This window comes from Xenopus tropicalis, chromosome 6 (genome assembly GCF_000004195.4).
Source record: "Xenopus tropicalis strain Nigerian chromosome 6, UCB_Xtro_10.0, whole genome shotgun sequence".
In the NCBI taxonomy this organism is placed as follows: Eukaryota; Metazoa; Chordata; class Amphibia; order Anura; family Pipidae; genus Xenopus; species Xenopus tropicalis.
Window position 1 is genome coordinate 76,264,000 of NC_030682.2, and position 25,728 is coordinate 76,289,727.

At 37.9% G+C, this 25,728-nt stretch overlaps 1 protein-coding gene across 3 annotated transcripts in view; it reads left to right on the plus strand.

Annotated features, from left to right (window-relative positions):
- Positions 1-25,728, plus strand: part of LOC100488102 (dynein heavy chain 5, axonemal) — a 267,205-nt gene that overhangs the window by 38,676 nt on the left and 202,801 nt on the right. For all 3 annotated transcript variants that reach the window (XM_031903513.1, XM_031903511.1, XM_031903512.1), the window contains 13 exons: positions 1,216-1,317; positions 3,677-3,863; positions 4,063-4,228; positions 6,770-6,863; positions 7,279-7,377; positions 8,914-9,095; positions 10,395-10,514; positions 11,492-11,693; positions 13,185-13,280; positions 14,666-14,839; positions 14,941-15,030; positions 15,507-15,662; positions 16,226-16,365. In XM_031903513.1, the coding sequence (XP_031759373.1) occupies positions 1,216-1,317; positions 3,677-3,863; positions 4,063-4,228; positions 6,770-6,863; positions 7,279-7,377; positions 8,914-9,095; positions 10,395-10,514; positions 11,492-11,693; positions 13,185-13,280; positions 14,666-14,839; positions 14,941-15,030; positions 15,507-15,662; positions 16,226-16,365 (1,808 nt within the window). The remainder of the gene's footprint in view (positions 1-1,215; positions 1,318-3,676; positions 3,864-4,062; positions 4,229-6,769; positions 6,864-7,278; positions 7,378-8,913; positions 9,096-10,394; positions 10,515-11,491; positions 11,694-13,184; positions 13,281-14,665; positions 14,840-14,940; positions 15,031-15,506; positions 15,663-16,225; positions 16,366-25,728) is intronic.

Consider the following 25,728-nt stretch of genomic DNA (forward strand, 5'->3'; position numbering starts at 1 on the left):
ATTTTTAAATATATAATTTAAAATATATATTCCAGGAATGTCAGTCATTTATCAAAAAATCTGATTTGAAAAAGCACAAACAAAAATAGTTGCATAAAAAACATGAAAACCACAACTTTTTCAATTTGTTGTGCAAAAAACACAACTTTTTTTTTATTGTTGCACAAAAACCTCTAAAACCATGAAGCAAAGAATGATCTTACAATTATTAAAAGAACATCTGCCATTGACTTCTACATGATCTTAACAGGTTGTAGCTGGCGTATTTTTTCATTCGGACTTGTTATGGTTTTGTCACATAATAAGTTATGAAAAAATCAGGGTTTTTTTTTCCTGTGCTAATATCATGTTTTTGCCGACTAAAAAAGCAAGCAACAGTAAATGCCCCCTTTAGTATAGACATTTGGAGCCATATTCTTTCTTATACAGTAACACTTGCATAGCTCTAGCCCAGGGGTCGGTAACCTTTTTGGCTGAGAGAGCCATAAGCACCACATATTTTAAAATGTAATTCCGTGAGAGCCATACAATATGTTTGCCCGCGGATTCTGCAGGGCAAGGTAGGGTGGGTCCCAAGGATGCCGGATGCGATGCAGAGGACACGTCTTCTATCCACCGAGCGCAGGGCACGGTAGGGTGGGTGCCAAGGATGCCGGATGCGATGTGGAGGAGGGCGTGGCCTGTGCTTGGCGGATAAAAGACGTGTTCTAAGGCAGGCAGGTTATATATAGGCATTATGGTTGAACGTGATGGATGTACATCTTTTTGCCCGCGGATGCTGCGGGGCAAGGTAGGGTGGGTCCCAAGGATGCCGGATGCGATGCAGAGGAGGGCGTGGCCTGCGCTCGGCGGATAGAAGACGTGTTCTAAGGCTTTGAACACGTCTTCTATCCAACGAGAGCAGGGGCAAGGTAGGGTGGGTGCCAAGGATGCCAGATGCGATGCGAAGGAGGGCGTGGCCTGCGCTCGGCAGATAGAAGACGTGTTCTAAGTTAACCTGGTTATTGTGTGAAATGTAACCCTCAAAGTGTATGCAAATATAAGAGTGATCACTGTTGTCTTACACTGTAGCTGAGAACACAATGTTGATTTGTGTTATCACCTTGGGAGCTAAATTTATTGCAATCCAGTCAGAGTAATCAGTTTGATTTTGATCTGTATACAGCTTTTCTTTATGTTTTACGAATGCATCAACTAATATTGTACTTGATACAGGAAGTGAACTTCAGTATGTTTGAGTGTACAAATGGGAGCATTTTGCATGGACTGGAAACATTACTTTCTCAAGTTATGGTGCCTTCACTTAAATGCCAAGAGGTAAGCATAAAGGTGTAAGAAATGCTGGTTAAACTGATTGTAAGGGGCCTAAGTGCTGTGTAACTACTTGTAGACATACTGGGGGTCATTTTTCAACATTGGGCAAATTTGGCCCCTGGGTAGTAACCCATGGCAGCCAATCAAATTGTTGCATTCATTGTTCTACCTGCATCTGGCTGAGAAAAGCCAATCACTCATAGGTTGCTATTGGTTACTGACCTTGGGCAAATTTGCCCAGTGTTGATCGATGAGCCTCACTGAGGTTGACAAAGAACTGAGTTGAAACAAAAGTGTATTGAGATTGAAAAACAAGAACCCCAGCAGAAAATTGTAAGTCCAGGCAGAAAACAAAGTCTGAATACAGGCAGTGGTCAAGGCAGTGGTCAAGGCAGGTTCAGTCCACGATTAGAGCAGGTAGTAGACAAGTAAAAAGCCAAATCATAGTCCAGGGGTCAAAAAGCGGCTTAATGATCCAGCACAGGAGGCTGGGCTATTGCTTACAGTTGGATCATAACTGGTGTGAGGCAGGGGAAACTGACAAAGTAATTAATTCTGACAGTAGCAACAAAAGCACAAGGCATGATGCTTGCAACAAAAATAAACTTTATTGTAGCACAGACAATTATGTTTTCAATTTAAGTTAATAATTTAAGTAATTAAAATGTTGGGTAGGCTGGATTTAGCAAAGCAATATAAAAATGTAATGGTTAGGTATTAGCAAGCAAGAGTCCACAGCAAGGTCAACACCTGGCTAGGAGGGTCATGCTGCACTTTGTTGCAGCAGAAGGGCCCACCACAGCTCAGGAGAGTAGCAGGGGATCCCACTTGGAGACCAAAAAGTTCAGAATAATATCCCCACCCTTTAATAGGGTAATCCCCTAAAATGTTGTGTATTCATTGTTCTGACACAGCAAATCAAAGTTTTGTTTGCATCGTTGTGCCACTTTTGCCATTTAGAATTACAATGAAGGGGTGTTGATGCCTCTCAATTATGAGCACCAGATAGGGAAGAGAATGGGTATCCAGGGTGTGCCTGTCAGTAATTCTATTACCCAATTTTCACTGGTGTCAGTAGGCCTTCTAAATTAAGATTTTGCACTCTGCACAGTATACTGGCATTATTATGTGCTCCTTGACTTGCACTTGTTTTGTGGCTCCTGTTTTATTCCATTAATGTCACTGAACCTGCACATGTCAGTCAGTGCCTGCGACATAGGTAAACTGATCATCAGCGCCAAGCTCTCACTTTAGTGTACCTTCCCTTATATATACACTGTATATTTTCAGTATAGTATGTATGTATGTATATCTTTATTTATAAAGCGCTACTTATGTACGCAGAGCTGTACAGTAGAATACATTAATACAAACGGGATTATTAAGATAATAATAGATAAATACAAAGTACAACAATAAATACAGATAGATACAAGATAAATACAGTTGCAATAAGTTAAGAGTCAAAGACACAAGAGTATGGAGGTCCCTGCCCCGTAGAGCTTACAATCTATATGGGAGGGTAACTTACAGACACAAATAGGCAAATGCAGTTTAAGTGCTGTAGGTCACAGTGGGTGACACTACAATATAAGTGCTGATTCCCAGATCAGGTGCTGGGTGAGTGCTCCAAAATGTAGTCTTTAAGTTTAGTTTTAAAAAGACCAGGGGGAGCATTGTCTTCGGAGGAAATCAGGGAGGGCATTCCAAATGTAAGGGGCAACAAGGCAGAAAGGTTTAAGGCGGGAAACAGCAGTCCAGTCAGATGAGAAACTATCCTTTTTTAGAAGGGGCCTGAATAGTGAGGCTGGGTGCAGGCTACATTCAAGGGCTACTGCAGCCCTAAGATTTTCTGGATTTTCCACTGTTGTTCTTATGGGAAGAAGAAAGGTCACTGATTACTGTCAACACACTACCCTGGACTTATTTGCAGTTCTCTGTCTCTCTACAGTTACCTGACAGAGGTGGGTCATAGGGCACTAAAGGCAGGAGAGGCCTTCTGCATAAGTCATTAACCCCTGGGTCACCAGCCTTGCAAAACAATTTTAATTAACCCCTTTCTCCCCTGAAAACAGAAAACTAAATGCTTTAATGAATATTTGTAATGTACACATTTTTATCTGATAACTAGAGCACAACTATCTCATTTTAATGTACATAATGTCATTGTACAAACATAAATAACACATTTTAAGTTTGTATTGGTCCATTAGATTGTACAGCGCTGCGTACCCTTGTGGCGCTTTATAAATAAAGTTATACATACATACATACATACATACATACATACGTAAATGATCGTTTTTGCTTTTACTTTAGCATATGTTAAGTAAATATCTTTACATGTTTTTATGTTATACAGAATTGGGGAGTTGTGACAGATGGAATGCAGAACTTACAAATACAAGAGTATCTTGACTCCCTTGATAAATTCATTGGGACTTTGTCATCTGCAAGACACAATCTGGAAGGAAAAATTGAGCTAAAGAGAGTGGATAGTGGCAATTTCTTAGAAAACATGCATAATCCTTCTGACTTTATAAATGCAGGTTAGTATTTACTTGTTCAACATTAATGTTGATGTAAAGCTAATGCAATCTGTCACCAAGCCAGCCAACTACATGATCACATGCATATTGATCTAGAATAAGGATCCTTAATGGATGGCGGCACAAATGTTTTGTACCTGCTTGAATTTCATAGATACAGCTGTAACATGGTGATTTTATTGCAATGTTTTTCTTAAAGGTGGCAACAGTGAAATAATTGAGAAATTGGAAGCAATGTTATCCATATGGATTAAACAGATTGAGCAGGTTCTGGCAGAAAGTGAGCAAATGAGGAAAGAAGCTGATGACATTGGTCCCTCTGCAGAGCTTGAACACTGGAAGTCACGGATGTCTTCTTTCAACAGGTTAATTTATATATAATGACATTTAAGACAAAGACATTGTTGTTGCAAACAATTTGTTAGCTTCCCGCTGAGCTGAAAATCTCAGTGACAATTGAAATAGCTCCTTATTTATTTCACTGGAATTTGCCTAGAACACCCTCCATCCCATTCAGTTCCCTTCAAATTCCCTAATCCACACTATGAATCAGTCCCAATTTTGCTCCTGTTGTTGTTGCTCTCATGTGACTCCACATAGTCGCAACCCAAATAGTAAAACACAGACACATACTGCTTCAAATATAAATTACACATAGATAACTATAAAATCATTGAATATTTTTAATGAATGTATATTGGCATTAGAATTGTCTTTGATTATAAACCAAAATGGGGTGGCCATACCTTTTAACCCTTTAAGTGCCAACAGTATTTCACCTTTCAGTTACCAGACTTTTTTTGAACATTTTGTGCTCTCTCATTTTATGGGGATTTATTGGGTTGGGGGGGGTTTAGTTTAGGTAGGAAATCAATATATCTTTTTTTTTTCAGGAGAACCTGAGCTTTCTAAATCTGACAGAGTTTTTTGTGTATTTTCACTTCTGGACAAGATTTAAAGCTCTAAATATCAAAAAATATATAATTTATATATTATATGTTAATTTAAATAAAAAATATTTAATTTATGGACAAAAACTTAACTGACCGAATGTGTCAATACCAGATATGTATAGTTTTACAGAGATTTCTGACTTCTATAGATCAAAAACGCTCAGCAGTAAATTACAAATTTTTCAAATCACTACAGCAGAATACAGCATACTTTAGATTCCGAAACCAAAAATCATATATTTTTATGTACACATTCTGCCAAAATGAAATTGGTAATGTCTTTCTACTTTTAAGTACCAAACAGCAATCCTTTCCAGAAGCAGTTTCTATAAAAATCTATGAAGATTCTGAAAAATCGCCTCAAAGCTTCCACTTTCAACACCTTATCTCCCACATTAGGTACCAAGAAAAAAAACATCTTAAATATGAAAGCCAAGGGTCCACTGAACAGTTTGATGCCCATTATTGTGCATAGGATTTAGAGACCCCAAAATTATGTTAGTGCATACATAGTTCATGGAATATATTTCTACTACCAAAAAATACACCACCTGAATTATGTGTGGCAAATAAGTAAGTTGACATCAGAAAAAACTATGTGGTGTACAGAGGCACCAAATGAAAATAGTGCATATGGATTTTCACATCTGACGCTGCTGCAATATAAGCACCTGGTATGTGTACTGCATGTGTATGGAGACCCTAGAAAACCTTACATTTTCATGAAATGTACATGAAAGTACACAGTCTGACAAAACAAAAATATCTAAATTCATCTTTCTACTGCAAGCTACCCAGCTACAAAGCTATGCTAAACCTAGCGGTTTTTATGAATTTTTCAAAAACTTTCACTACGACTCCCACGTTTCATAAGGTACCAACATAAAACATCCTAAATAGGAACACCAGGGATCTACTGAACTTTTTGATGCCGAATATATATAGACATATCTATCTATTTTTACAGAGGCACCCAAATGTATACATAGCAGAAAAGATTTCCATGGGCACAAACAAGTAACAGAGAACAATGGGAAATACAATAAAATCACTAAAATCCAATAAAACCATTAACATAAATGGGTTTTTTTTTTTGCCTAATGTTATAAGCAGTCAGAATCACAGTTTGAACATTTTAGTTAACCAACAGCTATGCAGAACCAAAAATACAATACCATCACTAAAAATGCAACTAATTCACCAAAAATGTAATATAATCAATGAAATAACATACAAAAGATATTGCACAGTGCGGTTAGGAAATACGCTAATTGCAACTGCAATAAAAAAAAAACAACCCACAATGCCATAAAATAGCCACTAAATTGTGTGTCTATATGTGTGTGTGTACACTTGTCAAATTGTGCGTTTTGTGCGTGTGCAAGTATGTGTGAGTGCTGTGAATGTGTAAAAGCCCCCCAATCCCCCAAAAATTAATGTGTGTGTAAGTGTGAGTGTGTATTAGTGTAATAAGCATGTGTTTGTGTGTGTTACACTAACCTGGGGTAGCAGGCAGGCAGATCAATCTGAAGAAGAAGTAAAGTCCAGGGGATTAAGAGGAAGGCATCTGCAGGAAGGATCCGGTGAGTGAGTGGTGCGCTGGCAGGGTCCAGAAAGTGCAGGCAACAGCAGGCATGTAGTTTGCATGTGCCTGCTGTTGCCTAGGGGCCCCTGGGTGATCACACCCCTGGGGCCACTTGTTCCCCCCCTCTGCTTGTTGCTTAGGGGCTGGGGAATGAGTGGGAAGCAAAAGAGCAGCTTTAAAATCTGCTTCTCTGCTCCCAGACCCAGGAGAGCAGCAGAACATAGAATATTCTATGTTCTGTGGCACTTAAAGAGTTAAATTTGTAATGTTTAAGATGAAATTCATAGATATTTGGTCTAATATATAGTTATTAATATATTACAGTCATAATACAGAACCTTAGTCTTATAAATATGTGTCTTTATTAGTCTTCTAGATGAAATAAAAAGTCCAAAGGTCAAGAAAGTTTTGAGCATTCTGCAAGCTGCAAAATCCAGAATCCTAAAGAAGTGGAAAGAACTGGTACATTTTATATTTGTTTGTTAGTAGTTATATTTGTTAGTAAAGTAGTTAAGTCATGGATGCTGGAACTTTCTTATATATGGTATACCAAGCACACAGATAGTTCCAGTGTTTTCTGACCAAAGTACATGGTCTGTGGTTTATGTGTGGGACTCTCCCTCCTGAGCATTTGTAATATCAATGTCTGTTGCAATCTCACTGAAGTTGACTGGGCACGATGCCCAGTTATGCTTTGCAAATGACCACAGATCTTTTGCTGCTACATGAACAGACATTTTCTTTGGTGTGTGATGTCCTGAGCTTTATATCTGTTTCTCCTACAATTATTTTTCCAATTTCTCTACCCCCCTTAAGTCAAAACAAGCATTATCCTTTTCTTAACCAATAATGTTTGTATTCTGTTTCCTCTACACAGGATTGCAATGTCACAAATGCTGCCAATGAAGCAAAGGATAATGTGAAATATTTGTACACACTTGATAAATTCTTTGGACCTCTTGGGAAAGCATCACCTGTGAGTTCTCATATGTGAATACATGTCTTATAGGGAAATTGATATCCAAGTGTGCATTTTTCCGCTAGTTCTGCTAGTGCAGTGTGCACTAACACTGGTCAGAAGTGAATTGTATTGTTATAAAAATATATAATTAATATTTTGTGTTGACCTTCTTATTACAAATTAGAAATTCTAATCACAAAGGGCAGCTTGACCTTTCTGATCAAAAGCAACAAATGTAAACTTTTTACAGGATATTGACACATCTATCAGCAAAAGCTCATTAGATTATGTCTTTTAAAAAAAAGTATATTTTAAACAATTATAATGGTAATTATAACCTATGAACATGTGGATGTGATCCTAACAAAAAACACCTTGTACAGCACTGATCTAATTGCTACTTAATATACTGTACAAAAACAATAAATAATGTTAGTTATTTATAGGTGCTGATTCCTTATCTATTGGATGCAGTTGATCAGATTTTTATTCTATTTAATAATACATTTAACAGGTTTTTGGACATAGTTCTCAATTACCCAATTATACTACCTCAGACCTGGTCAAATTATTCTCAACCAGTTATTCTCAGCAACTCCCAATAGGGCACATGTTACATGCAATTCATCTCTCAAATGGACCCTTGCTTTACTGTTGGACGAAGGGTTAACCACAATGTATTCCAATTCAGATCTTTTATATAACTTGGGTGCCATTGGTTCTTTTAAAATAAATTAAACTTGTATTAGGCAGCCAATGCACAATTTAGTAGGTGGGTGCTGATTCAGATAGTACAAGATCATAAACCACTAAATGTTTTAAATACTTTCTCACATCAGTTGTTATTTTCACAGTCTCTGCTGTAGTGTTCACAACATCCCAGATATAGTACTTGCTGCCTTGGTAAAACAATTCACAGTGCTAGGAGAAGCTTACAGAGGTGTATTTCTCAAGGACTCAAGCAGTCAGGCATAGTAATACATTGGGGGGTGCAGGGCCCACCGGGGCTGCCATCACAGGTGTCCTGCTTTCCCCCAAAGCGGGGCCAAAAGAAAAAGAACATGTGTTGCCTTCCCCTATACTAGAGAATCCTCACAACCCATGGCACTGGTCTGTAAATCAGTCCCGATTCTAACTAACCAAAACCTTCCAAGGGGACTTTATGAAATTAAGCTTGGCGAAACCTCTCTTCCCTTACATAAATATTTATTAAGCAACAAAATATTTTATAGCTCTGTACAGTAAATGGACGTATACATTGAACATTCCAATTACATACAAAAAACAACCAATAATTTAAATGAGATGTAGAGAGGCCCTTTCCTTTTCATCTTAAGAGGTCCTTTCCCTCTCATCTTAAAAGGCTCTTTTCCTTCATCTTAAAAGAGAAGATTTTGAACACAGCCTTGCAGGCATTAACCTATATTCTTGTATGTGTCAAATGATATTGTTTTAATAATAATAATTAGGTATCCTAAACAAACCTTTAATATTGTCTTATTTTATGTTTATATTTTTCATTGTATTAACATTTGTATTTTAACTTTCCAGGCAACAATGGTAGAACACATACCAAGCTTGATGAACAGTATCCGAATGATCTATAGCACATCACAATATTACAATACATCTGAACATATGACTTCACTTTTTCTAAAAGTCACTAATCAGACTGTCAGTACGTGCAAAAGTTACCTTAGCCACGGAGTTATCAAAATTTGGGACCTTGACAGGTATATACTATACTTTATGAAGGTTGAGAATGCTGGATATCGAAATATGTGAAATGGATAGCGTGAGAAACTTTTGCTGCCTTGGTTAGTTGCAGTACTGTAGAACAGTGCTGTCCAAGGGGAATTTTTCTGACCTACGTGGTGGAGGGCCGATAATGGAAACCAGTTTTGACCACTCCCCTTTTTGAAACTGCACCCACTTGAAACCACACCCATGTTATCACATGACCATACCCATATTAATGGTTGTAGTACAGCAAAAAACTGCCATACTCTGCCTGCCCTACCCTGCCTGTGTGTGCCATACTCTGCCTGCCCTACCCTGCCTGCGTGCCATACTTTTACTGTGTGTGCCATTCTTGGCTGGTTTGTGCCATACTTAGCCTGTGTGTGCCATACTCTGCCTGCCCTACCCTGCCTGTGTGTGCCATACTCTGCCTTCCCTACCCTGCCTGTGTGTGCCATACTCTGCCTGCCCTACCCTGCCTGCGTGCCATACTTTCACTGTGTGTGCCATTCTTGGCTGGTTTGTGCCAAACTTGGCCTGTGTGTGCCATACTCTGCCTGCCCTACTCTGCCTGTGTGTGCCATACTCTGCCTTCCCTACCCTGCCTGTGTGTGCCATACTCTGCTTGCCCTACCCTGCCTGCGTGCCATACTTTCACTGTGTGTGCCATTCTTGGCTGGTTTGTGCCATACTTAGCCTGTGTGTGCCATACTCTGATTGCCCTATGCTGCCTGTGTGTATGGCACACACAGGCAGCCTACAGTGACACAATGCTGGCACTGCTCCTACAGTCTGCACAATAACTATATATTAAAAAACTTTTTAATTGCAGTACCACCTCAGTATATGTTCTTTTTTGTAGTGTGCAGCGATTATTTGTGGGTTTCTACTGCTCCTGAGGTGTGAACAGGTGAACAATGTGGGTGATTACAGTCTGAGTCTGAGGTGTGAACACTGCAGGGGGTGAACAATGCAGAGATTAAAAGGTGTGAACAGTACAGGGGATTACATATTTAAACAATACAGCCTGATTAGAGACTGAATCTGAGGTGAGAACCATGCAGGGGGGGGCAGTTAATCACAGTACTGATACCATTTAAAGCTTACACAAGAGTAAGCCATCAAAGCAGCCAGACAGGTGGGGGGCCTCACAGAGGGGGGTCTTTTAATAGGGTACTAGAGGCCAGGGCAGTTCAGTGTTTTATTGTTTGATGAACCTTAGTAGTTATGAACTTATATATGTTAAAGATATGGTACTTTTAAACATCCATGTATTTTTTTTCCATTACCAGGCAAGAACTTATAAGAAGGATTAAGGAATGTGTCTTCCTAAATGAACAATACCAAAATTCTTTCCACAAAGTCAAGGAAAAGCTGAAAGAAACTCCAAATGAGAGGCAGTTTGAATTTAGGTAACTTATTATGGCAATTTATACCTGATAAACCTCCCAAGCATATACAGTGTGATATTGAATTCCATCCAGATCAGTTATACTGCAGGTTATTCATTTGGCATTTCTAATACATTACTTTAGGATATCAACCTCAAGATACTCCAAGTACCCCCAGCAGCTAACAGCCCTTGTGGAATTTTAGACTGCCGTTACTCTTTTACCCTTATTTACAGTACTACAGAATATGTTTGTTAAGAATTATAGATTAAAAAATATTTTACATGCTGCAATCCCTATTCTGCTGGTTTAAATTGTATTTTTTGATGCTTTGTTGCCAACTTAAGAGGTGATATCCTGTGGATGACAAACCACTATGGGCCAAATTTACTAAAACTCTAACATTTCTCATTTTTAAAAAAAAAAATTGAATAAACTCTTATCCATGAATGTCTTGCATTTACTAAAAAGTCTGAACCGAAAAAGTCAGTTATCTCACAAAAACCTTGACTTTTTCAAATTTTCTCAAAAAAATCCACCGTCAAAAATCCGAAACCTCTGAAGTTTTGAAGCAAAAGTTGGATCCTCCAGGGAAGGAAAGGAACATCTGTCATTGACTTCTACATGACCTCGGCAGGTTTTAGCTGGCAAATTGTCGGATTTGGAGACTTTTAGCTCTAACAAATCAGAATCGGAAAAAAATTATAAAATCTGACTGTTTGTCTAAGTCTCTCATATCCCTATGATAACCCAACATAGCGTGCAGCACTTTTATTTGATAAGCTAAAGGTCATATTTATTTACTTATGGAATATTGCATGCACAAAAGGGGACCTAATTTACTAGATTTTGTCAGACTTTATACCACAGCATGTAGGATACAACCTTTTAGCATAACACCTAAATCTTAGTTTTGTTGCTTGTAGTTGCACAGCATGGCTTTGTTGATAGCATTATTTTTAATGTGAATATAAATTGTCTTAAAACTGTGATTTCAGTGAGAATTACATATTTGGGAAATTGGATACCTTCTGTAAGCGTCTAGAGAAGATCTCTGACATAAGTAATAACTTAGAAAGCTTGGCTGATCTTCAGACCATTAAAATTGAGGGAGTTGAAAAGATCAGCATCCGGTATGAAACCATTGTCACCAACACCAAATCAAAGTCTTATGATGTTCTGGACCATCGTAAGCAAGAAGTAAGTATAACAATGGGTTTAAAAATAGTATTAGTATCAGCTCTGCGTATGTTTCATCACCAGTGATTTGCATTTTAGCCAGTGGGAAGGAACTTGGGAAAGAAATTGTGGCTACCGTGGGCGATGAAACATCCTGTGTCTCATTGCCCTTAACAATAGTAATTATATCATTAGTCATGGGGTTTCCAATAGCCATGCAGGTTTTCACTCAGTGGGAGATTTATTAACAGTATTGTGATTTTGCAGAGATTTACAAAACTGCAACATTTTTGTAATTATTTTAAATTGATTTGTAAAAATCTAGCAAGTCACTTTGAATATGAATGAAAAACTGATGTGATCAAGTTTTTTGACCTGACTTTACACAACACAATTAACCCCCTTAGAGATCTTTCATAAAAATGTACCCAAAAAGTGCAACAGAATTTATTTGGATTTTTTTTCTGTACTTGAGATTTTTCACCTTGATCCTGCAAATTTTCAGAAATTATCCCCTCAGTGAATGTAGCAGTATTTATGCTTTCTGATTAAAAGCCTGGTACTATATAAAATGTTCACTGATTGCGTTATTTCTTCACATGCCAGTAAGAAAATTAAGTCTCTGCTACGTAGAATTTTCTAGGAATTGGAAGTTCCTATATTTGCTGGGATGCCATTTCCACTTATTTTCCCTTTATAGATCCTAAGGCGCAGTATAGGTAGAGCACAAAGCATTTGCTCTCTTTTTTTTTGCATAGATATAAGTAGGAACTGTCATATTGTTTACCTTACCTGAGAGTCTTAGAAATATTTAAAAAAGAGTTTTTAATTTATATATGTTAATGTTGCAAATACCTTAGGGAAGCAGTGTTATTATTATCCTTTTATTTAATATGATTGGTGATGTCTTCATCACTAAGCACTATTTTACCTAAAATGTAGCAGCTTTTTTCTCAAAAGTCCAGTTTAGTTGTGGCTCAGAGGGGAAGTTATGTCTGATGCATCAAAACATATGCAAAGGCACATTTTGCTGAATTGGTTGCATTTGTACATGTTTCCGTAGGAGTCCTATTGACTCAGTCTGCTGTGAGAACCTTGGAGCTGCCGCCACCTAGAAGGTCGCACGCAGCAGCTCTAGAATTTCCCAGGGTCAAAATTTACTCGTGCACAATTTACAACAGAAAGCAGGACAGATGTGTGGGCACTGAATGCAAATATATGGAAGTGGAATGAGTGACTTGGCCCCAAGTTACTGGCACTTATTCTTACAACATTGTAAATGGATCATTTACAAAGTATTCATGGCTCTTGTGTATTATATAGTAAGGTATTTGAAATTTAGTGGAAGGTGACATCAAGTCATTAGATTGCACCACTGGTTTTATTAGCAGAAAATATATATTTTTTTAATTTTGTAATACTTCCCACCCCATGTAAAGACAGCATCCGAGCATTATATGAAAAAGTGATGTGTCGTGCAGTTATGCTAATGGTTTTTGCATTCTGGTTTAGTTTGATAAGGACTATATGGAATTCAAAAATCAAATTGAAGGTCTTTACCAATCACTGCAAGCATTTGTAGATTCCTGGTTTGAAAAGCCATTGACTGTAAGTACATTACCTTTGTTTTAATATCTTTAAACATTACATTTGTTTTAATATCTTTAATAGAAAGAAAGTTTTATTTTTCAACATTTAATTATAGAAACGGTATTAAAGAAGTGATTCACCTTTGAGTTAACTTTTAGTATGTTATAGAATGGCCAATTCTTAGCAACTTTTCAACTTCTAACTCAGTGCTAATTGAGATCTTATGTCAGCCATGATGGTGCAATGTGCAAGGGACTTAAAGGACAAGTCAACCCAAAATATACATTTTTTGCCTAATAGAAGAAAATATCATTCTAAGCAACTTTCCAATATACATTCATTACACATTTGTAATGTTTTATTGGTATATATAAATGTTATTAGCAGCAGTGTTTCCCTGTCCTTTTCTATTCTCTGCCTTGGTGGCTCTGGAAAACGAAACAATGTAACAGCAGACTGACAGACATGTCTTGCTGGAGGAGGCTGACCTTTGCAACATTGTTTAAAAAGTAACAACCAGGAGTGCAGCAAATGCAGCTTTCAATAGCGATTACATTTACCAATAACTTTTAAAGCACATTTTCTAAAGTTTTTAAAGTTGCTTGGAATTGTCTTTTCTTTTATTCAGCAAAAACTTTTTTGGGGGGGATTACATGTCCTTTAAGACTCTTTTACTTGTTTTAGTCACTTACAAACATGCTTTAGTTTCTATTATTGAGATATCTATCATTGAGAAATGCAATTTCACAAACTATTTAAACAAACAGTTTTTAATTTCTTGCTCATTGGTGTTTTCTCAGTAATAAGAGAGTACACATGTACTTAATGTTAACTAAACAAGTAGAGTTTCATGCTGATGGCAAAGCTGTTCTATTGCTATTTGTTCTCAACATCAAATGGTTTTAGAAACCTTTAGGGCAATGGCCCACATGGAGATTAGTTACCCGTGGTTTATCTTGACTGGTGTGGGCAACTAATCTGCCCGAATGGCATTTCCATTGGCAGTAAAGTAAATTGCTGATCGACACAAGCTATGCTTAGTTTTCAGAAGTCACACAAAGTTTCCTTCTGCAGGAAAGTTTGTGTAACTTCAGAAAAGGAATTGTTGGATTCCTCCAACAATTCACTTTATTGTGAGTGAAAAGGCATTTTGAGGAGATTAGTTGCCTGCAGTGGCTGAGATTAACTGTGGGTGACTGATCTACCTGTGGGCCATCACCCTCAGGCTCATGGCACACGGAAAGGTTTGTCACCTGCGGGCAACAAATCTCCAGGTGTGCCATGAGCCTAAGACATGATGCTCAAAGTTGAAATAAGACCTCTCATACCTGTGCTTTAAGTTAAATAGTGAAGCTAAGTTTTCCACACTCTGATATTTCTTTAACATTTGTTTTTTAAATAAGACGGAACAAATGATAAATCTCTTAAAGAAATTTGAACGTATTGGTAAGGATCACCTTGACTTTGGGGAAAAATATATGATAGTTCTGCAAAGATACAGTCGAGATTTGGATATGGTGCGAAAACTCTATCAAAAACAGAAAGAAAACCCACCTACACCTCGGAATACCCCCCCTGTAAGTATCATTCTATGCTAACAACTAATTATAGTGTAACTTCAACATTTTCTGAAAACTGATTATTTGATCATATGAAATCTATTTTCAAACTTTTGCAGATCACAGGGAAGATTATGTGGGCTCGGCAGCTTTTCCGAAAAATTGATCAGCCAATGAAATTCCTGAAAACCAAACCAGAACTTCTAAAGGTCAGTAACGATGAAATAGGTATTTGTTCAAAGCACTAGAAATGGCCAGGAGATGGAAGTACAAAGGTAGTATTTGTTATTAAACTTTCTAAACAACTGTGTTTACTACATCAATCTATCAAAGGAACAAATCAATAAAAGCAACAGCATTTTTCATGAAAGATGTTGAAGGCTGTAGGTAGAGAAACTGTGGCTAGATTCTTTAAAAAATAAAAGTTGTTTGGACCTGAACCAACCAGGCTGGCAGTTTTGTTTAATATTACAGATTACTTCAGTACTCATGGGGTAACAGTATGTGTTATGCAGTTGAAGCCTTGCATATCTGAAACAATCAGAATAAAACTTAAAATGTCATGAGCATTGTTACAGTTACAAATCTTAATAATGCCAAAATGCAATCAAACATTTCTTATTTTGGTGTGCACATATACACTTGCACAATTTAATTTTTTCTTAAAAAATATTTCCTTATTTAGGGCTTAGAAATGAAAAAGATAATTCGGCACTACAACAAAATGGCTTCTGTTCTTATGGAATTTGAACTCCTGTATCACAGAGGATGGTGTAAATGTGCTGACATAGCCAAAAATGGCCTACATGCGTCACTACTGGTCAGGCATCCTAACACAAAGGTAAATATTAAAATATGTGTATATTGTTTGTTGTTTTTTCCACATAGGATTAAATGCAAGTTGAGGGCTGATTTGACTCAAAATATGATTTTGCCATTGAGTCCAGTAAGTTCTAGTTGTAAAGTCTATGAAAACTATGAAAATTAGTCAGCCAGTATGTGAATACATACACTTTTTGATTGCCTGTTGATAGCATATTTGTAAGCTTTCATGTCATGGAGACCTTTTCTTTTGTTAGTTTGCTTTTTGATGATTTGTACATTTCTTACATACAGTAAAATCTGGTAATGACCATTCCCTTAGGCTAGGGATTTGTACCAAGTATGTAGGGTATATTAGCAGCCACTTTGGACTGGCAGGGAATATGTCATGATGTAATTCTTGAGAAAGCAGAAAGTCTCATAATGACTGCAGAGCTCATGGTGTAGTCCCCATTGTTTTGGACTATGAGCAGAGCTCAAAGCTGTATTTTTGAAGGATAAAAAATAGAATTGTAAATTGTGGTACATTTTAAAAAAGAACAAATGTACTAGATCATTTTTTCTTTTTTTTTTATTGTGTAGGAATTATATGTAAATTTAGACCCAATGGTGATGGAAGTATTGCATGAAACAAAATATCTGCAAAAAATGGGTTTTGAAGTGCCAGATGTCATACTGAGCATGGCCACTAGAGGGGATCATATTAAAGCACAGCAAATCAAGTAAGTAATTTTTAATTTTGATCAATATTAATAGAATAAGTTGGATATTCTGTAGTGAAATGAATTTGTGTTAGCAACTTTGGAGTATTGGTACAAGCTATTTATATTGCTATATTGCTTCTCATCTTGTGCATTGTAATACATTTGCTTTATACCTACAGTATTTCATAAATAGCTTTTAACACTGCCATACAACCATGCAATTGCAGACTTTTTGTATTGAGAATAGGAAACCTTTAATATGACAGATAGCAAAGGATAAATGGAGCACTAAGGGGTGCAATATCCTACCGTTTTGGTGCTTATTAACAGCAAATGAACACAGAGAAACTGACACGCTACTGCAGAAACTATGCTGCTAACTTCTTTGTTTAACTGAACATTGACCCACACTTTGGTGCTTATTAAGAGTTGCATTTGCAGAGGGGAATTTGAGTTCAGCCTGCATTGTACACTGATTTCGGTGCAATATGCAAAATTCAGTGCTGCAGGCACAAAAAAAAATCAGAAATGACTTGTTTATTACTAGAATTGTGAATTAATTGATTGAATCAGAAATATTTCCAGTAGATATTATTTAATTCTACAGTGGTAGTTTCATGAATATTTATTATGAAATATAGTTTTCACTGAATGTTAAGGCCTGTTAAGGCATTGGAAAACATTTTTCACTCATTTACTTTTAAGGGTATCTTTTTCAGCTAGCACTTTGCTGATTTCTTCAAAAACAATATGCAATCAGATTCCCACCTCTACACTCTTACTTACGTCTTCTGGAACTTTCCCCTTTCCATTCAAACAGGCCTGTGTCAAGCCTGTTCTTAAAAAGGCCACGCTGGACCTGGCCTGTCTCTCTAATTACTGCCCTATCTTGCTTCGACAAGAAATATATGGGGACATGAGAAGAGATGTAGTTAGGTGCAGAGGAATGAAGGGCTTTGAAGGTTAAGAGAAGGAGTTTGTAAGTTATTCTTGTTTTATGGGAATACTGGTATCAGTATTTAAGACAGACTGCAGGGGGGGTGGGTGGGAGTTGGGGGGGCATTAAGGAGCAGGTTACAGTAATTTAGTTGGGATAGGATGAGAGCATGCATGAGCCTTCTAGCTGTTACATTTGAGAGAAAGGTACAGATTTTGGCAATATTGCAAAGAGAAAGAAGTCAAAGATTACCCCCAAACAACTCTTGGATGGTGAGTTTCCTCACATGAACCACTCGCTTTAGGTCTTTCCACAGTATTTCAATTGGATTAAGGTAAGGACTTTCATTGTCTCTTGAGATTCAGTTCACAGGTAGATTAAATTTTCCTTTAGAATTCTCTGGTATAGTTCAGAATTCATTGTTCCATCAACGATGGGAAGCCGTCCAGGCCCAGATGCAGCAAAACAAGCTCAATCCAGAAAACAACCACCACCATGTTTCACATGGGATAAAGTTATGGTTTGGCTTCATCCATCCACAAAATATTCTTCCAGTATCCTGGTTTGTCTACTTGATCTTTAGAAAAATGTAGATGGTCAGAAATATTTTTGTGGGAGAGCCATGTCTTTTTCATTATTACCCTGCCATACACACCATTACAGTTCAGTGTTCTCCTGATGGTGGACTCATGAACATCAACATTTGAGAGAGGCCTTCAGTTGCTTAGGTTACCCTAGGTTCTTTTGTAACCTCTTGAACTATTAGACACCTTGCAGTTTGTATACAATCTGTCTGACTGTTGATTGAAGGAGTCCAAACTTTAGAGATAGTTGTGTAACCTTTTCCAGCTTTATAGGTATTAAAAACTCTAATTTTAAAGTCCTCAGACAACTCTTTTATTTGAGCCATGATAAACATCCTCAAATGTGTTGTATGTTTTATAAATAAAACAGGGTCTTTCACTCATACCTGATTGTTATCCCACTGATTGAAAACACCAGACTCTGATTCCCCCTTCAAATTATATGATAATCCTAAGGATTCACTTACTTTTGCCACACACAGATATGTTACTGAATCATATTTTTTCAATACATGACAAGATTTAATTTTTAAATCATTTGTTTAACTAAGTTTTCTTCATCTACGTTTAGGACTTGTTTGAAAATCAGATGATGTTTTAGGTCACATCTATATAAAAATATAGAACATTTTAAAGGGTTTACCAATTTCAAGAACCACTGTAAAGCCAAATGAGCAGAGGAGAGATGACATCTCCCAAAGACTGAGTGTAGAGGGAGAACAACAGTGGCCCAAATACAAAGCTTTGCAGTACCCCTACAGATTACGGATACCAGCCGAATGCAGAATTTGCATCAGGAGGGCGTGGTCAAATGTATGAATTGCATTTAGTATAGTGATAGGTGTGTAACAGTGTTGGGTGTTTCCAGAGGTTTGTTGCATGGTTCAGAACACAGGCAGAAGAATCAATCAAAAATGTAATACTGACATTAGCCAATCTTTAAGTCTATGTAACCCTTTCTTGACACACTCCTATAGAAGAAGATAACACTCACTTGCAATGGCCTATAGCAACTCAGCAGCCCTGAACCTCTTTGCTTATGAATGATACTGGGAAGTGCCTACACCTAGTGGGCACTGAGTAGTACATCCCAGAGAAATTCCACTAGAAAAATAAAACCCAGACTTATATTTTTTGCTGAAAAAAAGTTATATAGGTGTGTTGAAAAGATTGTAACAGAATTCTTTCAGGTTTCTTTAGCACTCTTTACCATCTATACAGCTTTAAGGGAAAATAATTAAACAGTCCAGCTTGGAATTAATCTTAACAGTGAAACAAGAAGCTGAACAATTTTCTGAAAGAGATCCCAGTAAAATAAAGAGACATCTAGTAAACTCTAATTTGAAATGCTGCTCACCACCTCCTTGGATGTTGCTCACAGTGGCCTCAAAGCAGGTGTTTATTTTTAGATTACCGGCTTGAAGGAGCGTTTTGGTTGCATAAAAACAGGTGTACTGACAAACTGAACCTTCTGTAGGCTACCAAATAGCCAATCATAGCCCTTATTTGGCATCCCCAGGTACATTTTTCATATTTGTGTTGCTCCCCAACTCTCTTTAAATTTGAATGTGGCTTAGGGGTAAAAATGGTTGGGGATCCTTGCATTAGATTCACTTGGATCTCTTGTGCACATCTTGTTGCACATCAAATTGCAACTTTTACTTATAACTGCAAGAGTTTCTCCTTCTCTGGTTATAACATAACAAAAACGTAATTCTTATGTTTGTTTTTAGCACATTTAACAAAGTTGAATAGAAAAATTTTTATAAATATATATATTTATATTTATATTAATATATTAATACAATCAGATTGGGTTAGGATAAAGTTTTATCATCAATTTTTGATAAATATCTTATTTTGCCTCTTAATTCTATTATGAATTATTGTAATTCTCAGTGCCCTATTAATTTAATTAATTACTGCAGCCATTTTGTACCAATGGTCCTCAAAATGAACGCTGAAACAGTCATTTCAGTGGACAAACTGATGCATCTCTTACCTCTTAGCAGGCTAATTTTGATTAGATAGATAAGTTATGCCAAAAATATTATATGCTACTTTCAAACACAAATGTTCATACTTTGCCCCATACATTGCTAGCTTTTCCATTGTTCCTCTCAGAGCCACCATCTAGTTATACAACCCACTGTTGTTTTCCATTTTAAATGGGTTGTTCACCTTTAAAGGAACAGTTTAGTGTAAAAAGGAAACTGAGTAAGATAGATAGCCTGCACAAAATAAAAAATATTTCTAATAAAGTAAATTAGGCAAAAATGTAATCTATAAAGGCTGTAGTGAGCTGATGTCTAACATAATAGCCAAAACACTACTTTCCACTTTCAGCTCCTAACCTCTTAGTTAGTCAGTGTCTTTAGGATGGGGCCCACATACAGTAGGACATTAGTTTGTGAGCAAGCAGGTCAGATTCAAAAGCAAACAACTGAACAGTTATGTCCCATATCCCCCCTTAAGTCACTGATTGGAGAGTTAATGACTCCTAATAGCATAGAGAGCTTTAAAGGAGGAAGTAGAGTTCCGGCTATTACGCTAGACATCTGTTCACTCCAGCCTTTATAGATTACATTTTTGTTGTTAAAACTATTATGCATTGCTGTAGTTATTTGTTTTTGTTGAATTATTCTGCTTCCAATTTTAAAAGGTCTTGCTCAGTAGAGATTATTATATCCTTTTCATCATGGGACACACTTCATTCATTATTATCATCATCATTATTATTATTATCAACATTTATTTATAAAGCGCCAACATATTCCGCAGCGCTGTACAATAAGTGGGTTTCATACATTGGACATACAGAGTAACATATAAAGCAACCAGTAACCGATACAAGAGGGAAAGAGGGCCCTGCCCAAAAGAGCTTACAATCTGCAAGGAGAAAGGGTTGAGACACAATGTGTGGGAATTTGCAAGATCAGAGTTAAGCAATTTGAGAGGTGTGGCACAGGTTATTGTTTTTAGCAGCACACTGAGGTTATGTTAAACTAAATAAGGGTACACTTCTCTGAATAAATGTGTATTTAGAGATCTTTTGAAGGCAGAGAGATTGGGAGAAGTCTGACAGATTGTGGGAGCGAGTCCCAGAGAAGAGGGGCAGCCCTTGCAAAGTCTTGAGAGATATGATAAGAGAGTGAATAAGAATTTTGGCAGCCTCTTGTGTGATAAATGATCGTATTGTGGAAATATTTCTTAGGTGAAAGTGACATGATTTAATAAGTAACTGGATATGAGGAGTGAAGGACAGGGCAGAAATGAGGATAACCCCAAGGCACCAGGCCTGGGAAGATGGGGTGATAGTAGAATTGTTAACTGTCATAGATACCTTGGGAACAATGTGGGTGTTGGATGGGGGAGAGAGAACCAATTCAGTCTTAGAGAGGTTTAATTTAAGGTAACGTTGGGACATCCAAGTAGAGATAATGGACAGGCAGGAAGATACACGAGGTAAGAGCTCTGGGTTGAGATTAGGAGAGGAAAGATAGATCTGAGTATCATCAGCATAGAGGTGGTACTGAAAGCCAAAAGAATAGATTAGTTTGCCAAGTGAGGAAGTATAGAGAGAAAATAGTAAGGGGCCCAGGACAGAGTTCTGAGAAACCCCTACAGAAAGAGTCAAGGGAGAAGATGATGCTCCGTTGTAAGAGACACAGAAAGATCGATGTGAGAGATAAGATGAAAACCAGGATAAGGCAGTGTCACAAAGGCCAAGAGACTGGGGGAGAAGAGGGTGATCCACAGTGTCAAAAGAAGCTGAGAGATTGAGAAGTATTAGTAGTGAGTAGTGGTTTTTGGCTTTAGCCAATAAGAGTTCATTAGTTAGTTGGGTTAGAGAAGTTTCTGTGGAGTGTTGTTGTCTAAATCCAGATTGTAGGGGATCCAGCAGATTATTGTCAGAGAGTAATAACATCAGTCGATTGTAAACTAGGTGCTCAAGTAGTTTAGAGATGAATGGGAGCGGAGAAATAGGTTGGAGATTACTAAGATTGGAGGGATCAAGAGAGGGTTTTTTCAGAAAAGGGGTTACAAGTGCATATTTCAGTTGGGAGGGAAAGATTCCAGTAGAGAGTGAGAGACTGAATAGATGAGTTAAGGCTTTGATAAGACAGTGGTTGCCATTACGTAGAAGTTTGGAAGGAATGGGATCAAGTGGGCGGGTAGTAAGGGGAGAGGAAGCCAAAATTTTTGAGACTTCCTCTTTAGTCACTGAGGAGGAGCCAAGCAGAGACTGTGTAGCGTGTAGGGAGGGAAGTGAATGGTTATGGGGATTAAGTTGTGCATACTGTAAATTTCTCTCTGTGGAAAACTCCTGATTTTACTTTTTAAATAAGACTCACCAGGAAAGCTTGATTTGTTGTTAAAGACCTATCTTCCATCTATGCTGCATTTTAGCCGTTGTTTTCCCTTGAGATGTAGTTGAAACAAACATAACAGTTATCCTAGTTATTGTGTTTGTTTTAAATGTCATCTGCAATATAATCAAATCTGTGTTGTGTCTCAGTGGTACATTATGAAAGCCAATAATAACAGAGCACCAAGCAGGAAGGTGATATTGTTTTTTGTGCCCTAAAAAGAGAGAGGTATTTGAATCAAACGGCACATGATTGTCCCTTTTACATTCTTATTAGACCATTGGAGTCTAAAGCTCTGTGCAAAGTACAAAAAATGGGGTTCACAGACTCAACTTCTTAGAAGCTCTAGATGCTGTTGACTACAAAATTTAAACTATAGGGAACTATAACAACGTGGAACTATGCACCTTCCAGACTCCAACATTTATATAAAAAGACTAGCGGTAGACTAACGGTAGGGAAAGAGGTAGCATGCCCATATTTTTTGGTCATGTGGTACAAACTTTCTGGGAAAAGGTATGCACACTATCAAGTCTAGGCACTGATATACTTAACGATCCTGCATGTATTCTGTTCAGCTATAAAAGGTATCCTCTTTCGTAACTAGTATAAAACCACATCTGCTTAATGCAGCAAACATATTGATCCCTTTAGATTGGAAATCAACGTAGATTTGAAAAAATGTTGGCTACAATGCTGCAACAGTTCAATAAATACTCAGCAACATGGCTCAGGCAGTTCTTTTTTAAGGAGACAGACATATTCAAAGCCATTAAATAGGCAGATAAAATTTGCTATCCCACTATGACACCTTTACTATCACTCTTTTTCTTCATGCTTTCTCACCACCTTGGCTCTTTCTCTCTACCCACTTGCTCCCCTAACACATCTATGCCTTTGTTCTTACTGTTAACGATTTTGTCAGAATCCCATTATACTAGTGTTCAGCAGTGCTGTATTCAAGAGGGGTAGATAGGGGGAGGCATATAGGCCTCCCACACCCTACCTGTCCCCTTACCCCTAACTTGTGCATCATTTATGTGCAAGTTGGGGAGCCGCAAAGGACACAGACTCCAACAGGGCTCTATCCTTACAACCTGTCCTATGGCAGGAGGTAAGGTTCAGGCAGGCCTCTTGCTGGGTCTTGCAGAGCGCAACCAGACCAGGGGAAGAAGTGCTTGCTTAATGAGCAGTGTATAGTATAATACTTAAATATTTTATCCCAATGCAGATGTGTCCCAAATCCAGTAACGCCCAGGATTGTTTGTGGAGTTCTTTTGTTTTTGTCACATAGGCTGACATTTTATTATTACAAAACACCTTTCCTTCTTTCATTTGGCAATAGTGTTCAAATATAACATTTTAAAGGAGTGGTTCACCTTCACATAAATCAGTGGTCCCCAACCGGTGGTTTGTGAGCAACATGTTGCTCTCCAACCCCTGATGTTGCTCCTAGTGGCCTTAAAACAGGTGCTTATTTTTGAATTATGGGCTTGGAGGCATGTTTTGGTTGCATAAAAACCCGATATGCTGCCAAACAGAACATCCTGTAGGTTTCCAGTCCATATAGGGGCTACCAAATAGCCAATAACAGTCTTTTGGCACCCCCAAGAACATGTATTATGCCTGTGTTGCTCCCCAAGTCTTTTTACATTCTGGGAGGGAAGGGGGAGCTGGGGGGAAGCTCACATGTTACTCACACTGCAGAGAAGAAACGCTCCTCCTCCCTGAAAAGTATTTCTGTGTGAACTGCAGCTATTACAGTAGGTTTTCAGACAGCTTATTAAGACACACAGATACACAGTCTTTGCATGGCACATATTATCATACTTAGGGGAACATAATCCATCATTTTTTGGGTAGCAGTGAGAAAAGGTGGACAACCACTTTAAGGAAAAGGAAATCCATTTTTACTGCTGAGTGTCAAAATTTTAGCCACCTCCAGTGATTATAATCACTTACCTGAGATCCACGTAAGTGCTTTTGTCCTGCTCCGGGGTACTTTTGTAGAAGTACAGTGTCACCATCTTCTTCCTCTTCTTGGATCCTCTCTGCATCCTAGCCAAGTTAAACATGAGCAGTAGAGTAAAAAGCTGACTTTTTGCCACTAAGATTGGCTTCCCAGTGGATTGAGCTTATGAATTTGGACCTGGATTTAGAAAGGATTCAGACGATAATGGTTGACAAAAATAAAGTACTACTGGTTGGTGCGGTTTTCAGTGAACAGGAAAACCAGCAACCGTGCAAGTAACATATGCTGATAACCCCAAGTCCTCTAGCACCCCCAATAAACATATCCTTGGAGAGTGATGTTGAGAAAAAACAATGTTTCATTAATGTATTTCAGTATCGCAGACCATAGTCGTTGAATGGCTGGGCATTCTCAAAATACATGGAGAAGCAAGCCTATTGCTATGTTACATTTGGGACATAGGTCTGATATTAGGTCTGATTGAGGATATATCCTCAAACATATATATCGTTTCAATTCCCCATCCCTCACTATGTCCTGCAATGTTTTGATGCCTTTGTCTGCCCATTGACTAATATTGGGCATAGAGTCAAAGCGGGCCAATGTCGAATTGAGTTCAAGGAGACCAAATGTGAGGGGATTTCTGTGTAAGTCAGAGATATCTTTGAAATATCATAATCACTGTGAGCATTGGAGTGGTGGTGCGGCAGTAGCGTGAGAAGCCTCAGTAAGGGAGTTTAGCTAGCGCTTTTAAGGAACATAGGGCCGCGGCTTCAAGCATGGCAGCAGGGTTGTCTGCTGCTGGCATAAACCACCAGTGTGCCTAAACAAGCTGGCTTGCCCAAAAATAAAGTTTAAAATCTGGCAATGCCAGCCCACCTTTAGTTCTGGGGATTCCAGGCATTTTGGTATTATGCCTTTTCTTCTCATTTAAATTTTGATATTTTATTTGCCCCAAAAAAGCTCCCTCCGTTTGTTTAAGATTGCAGCTGCCATTTTAGCTTGGTCTTTCTAGCTTCCTGCTGTAGCTCAGATTACACATTCCTAAGGGAGGAGGCAGCGAGTTTTATCGGAGAGGAGAGAGCTGTGTAGACTCTGGTCCCGGGAATGAAGCATTTTTCTGAGAGAGGAAGTCAGATACCAAAGAACATGTTTACAAAAATAGGAGACAAGAAATCCTGTGTTTCTTTTGATAGAGGACTCTACATAGGTCTTTTCTGATAAAGCTTACTTAGTTTTTACCATTCCTCTCCTCTAAAGCATATTCAAGTTCAATGGGAAATTGAAGACTTTCAGTGACTCTGGCCCTTTCTGACTAGGTTTATGAATAACAGAGTTTTACAAGTGTTGCAGTCACTTTAAGGTCATTAGGCAGAACACAGTTATCTCTCTATGGCTCTGGTGTTCTCTTCTGAGACCAAACACTGTTACATCTCAAATGGATTACTGGCCTTGTTGTTAGCAGCTGAAAGGAAGCCAGAAGCATAGAACTATAACACATCATATCTGGTTCTTGTA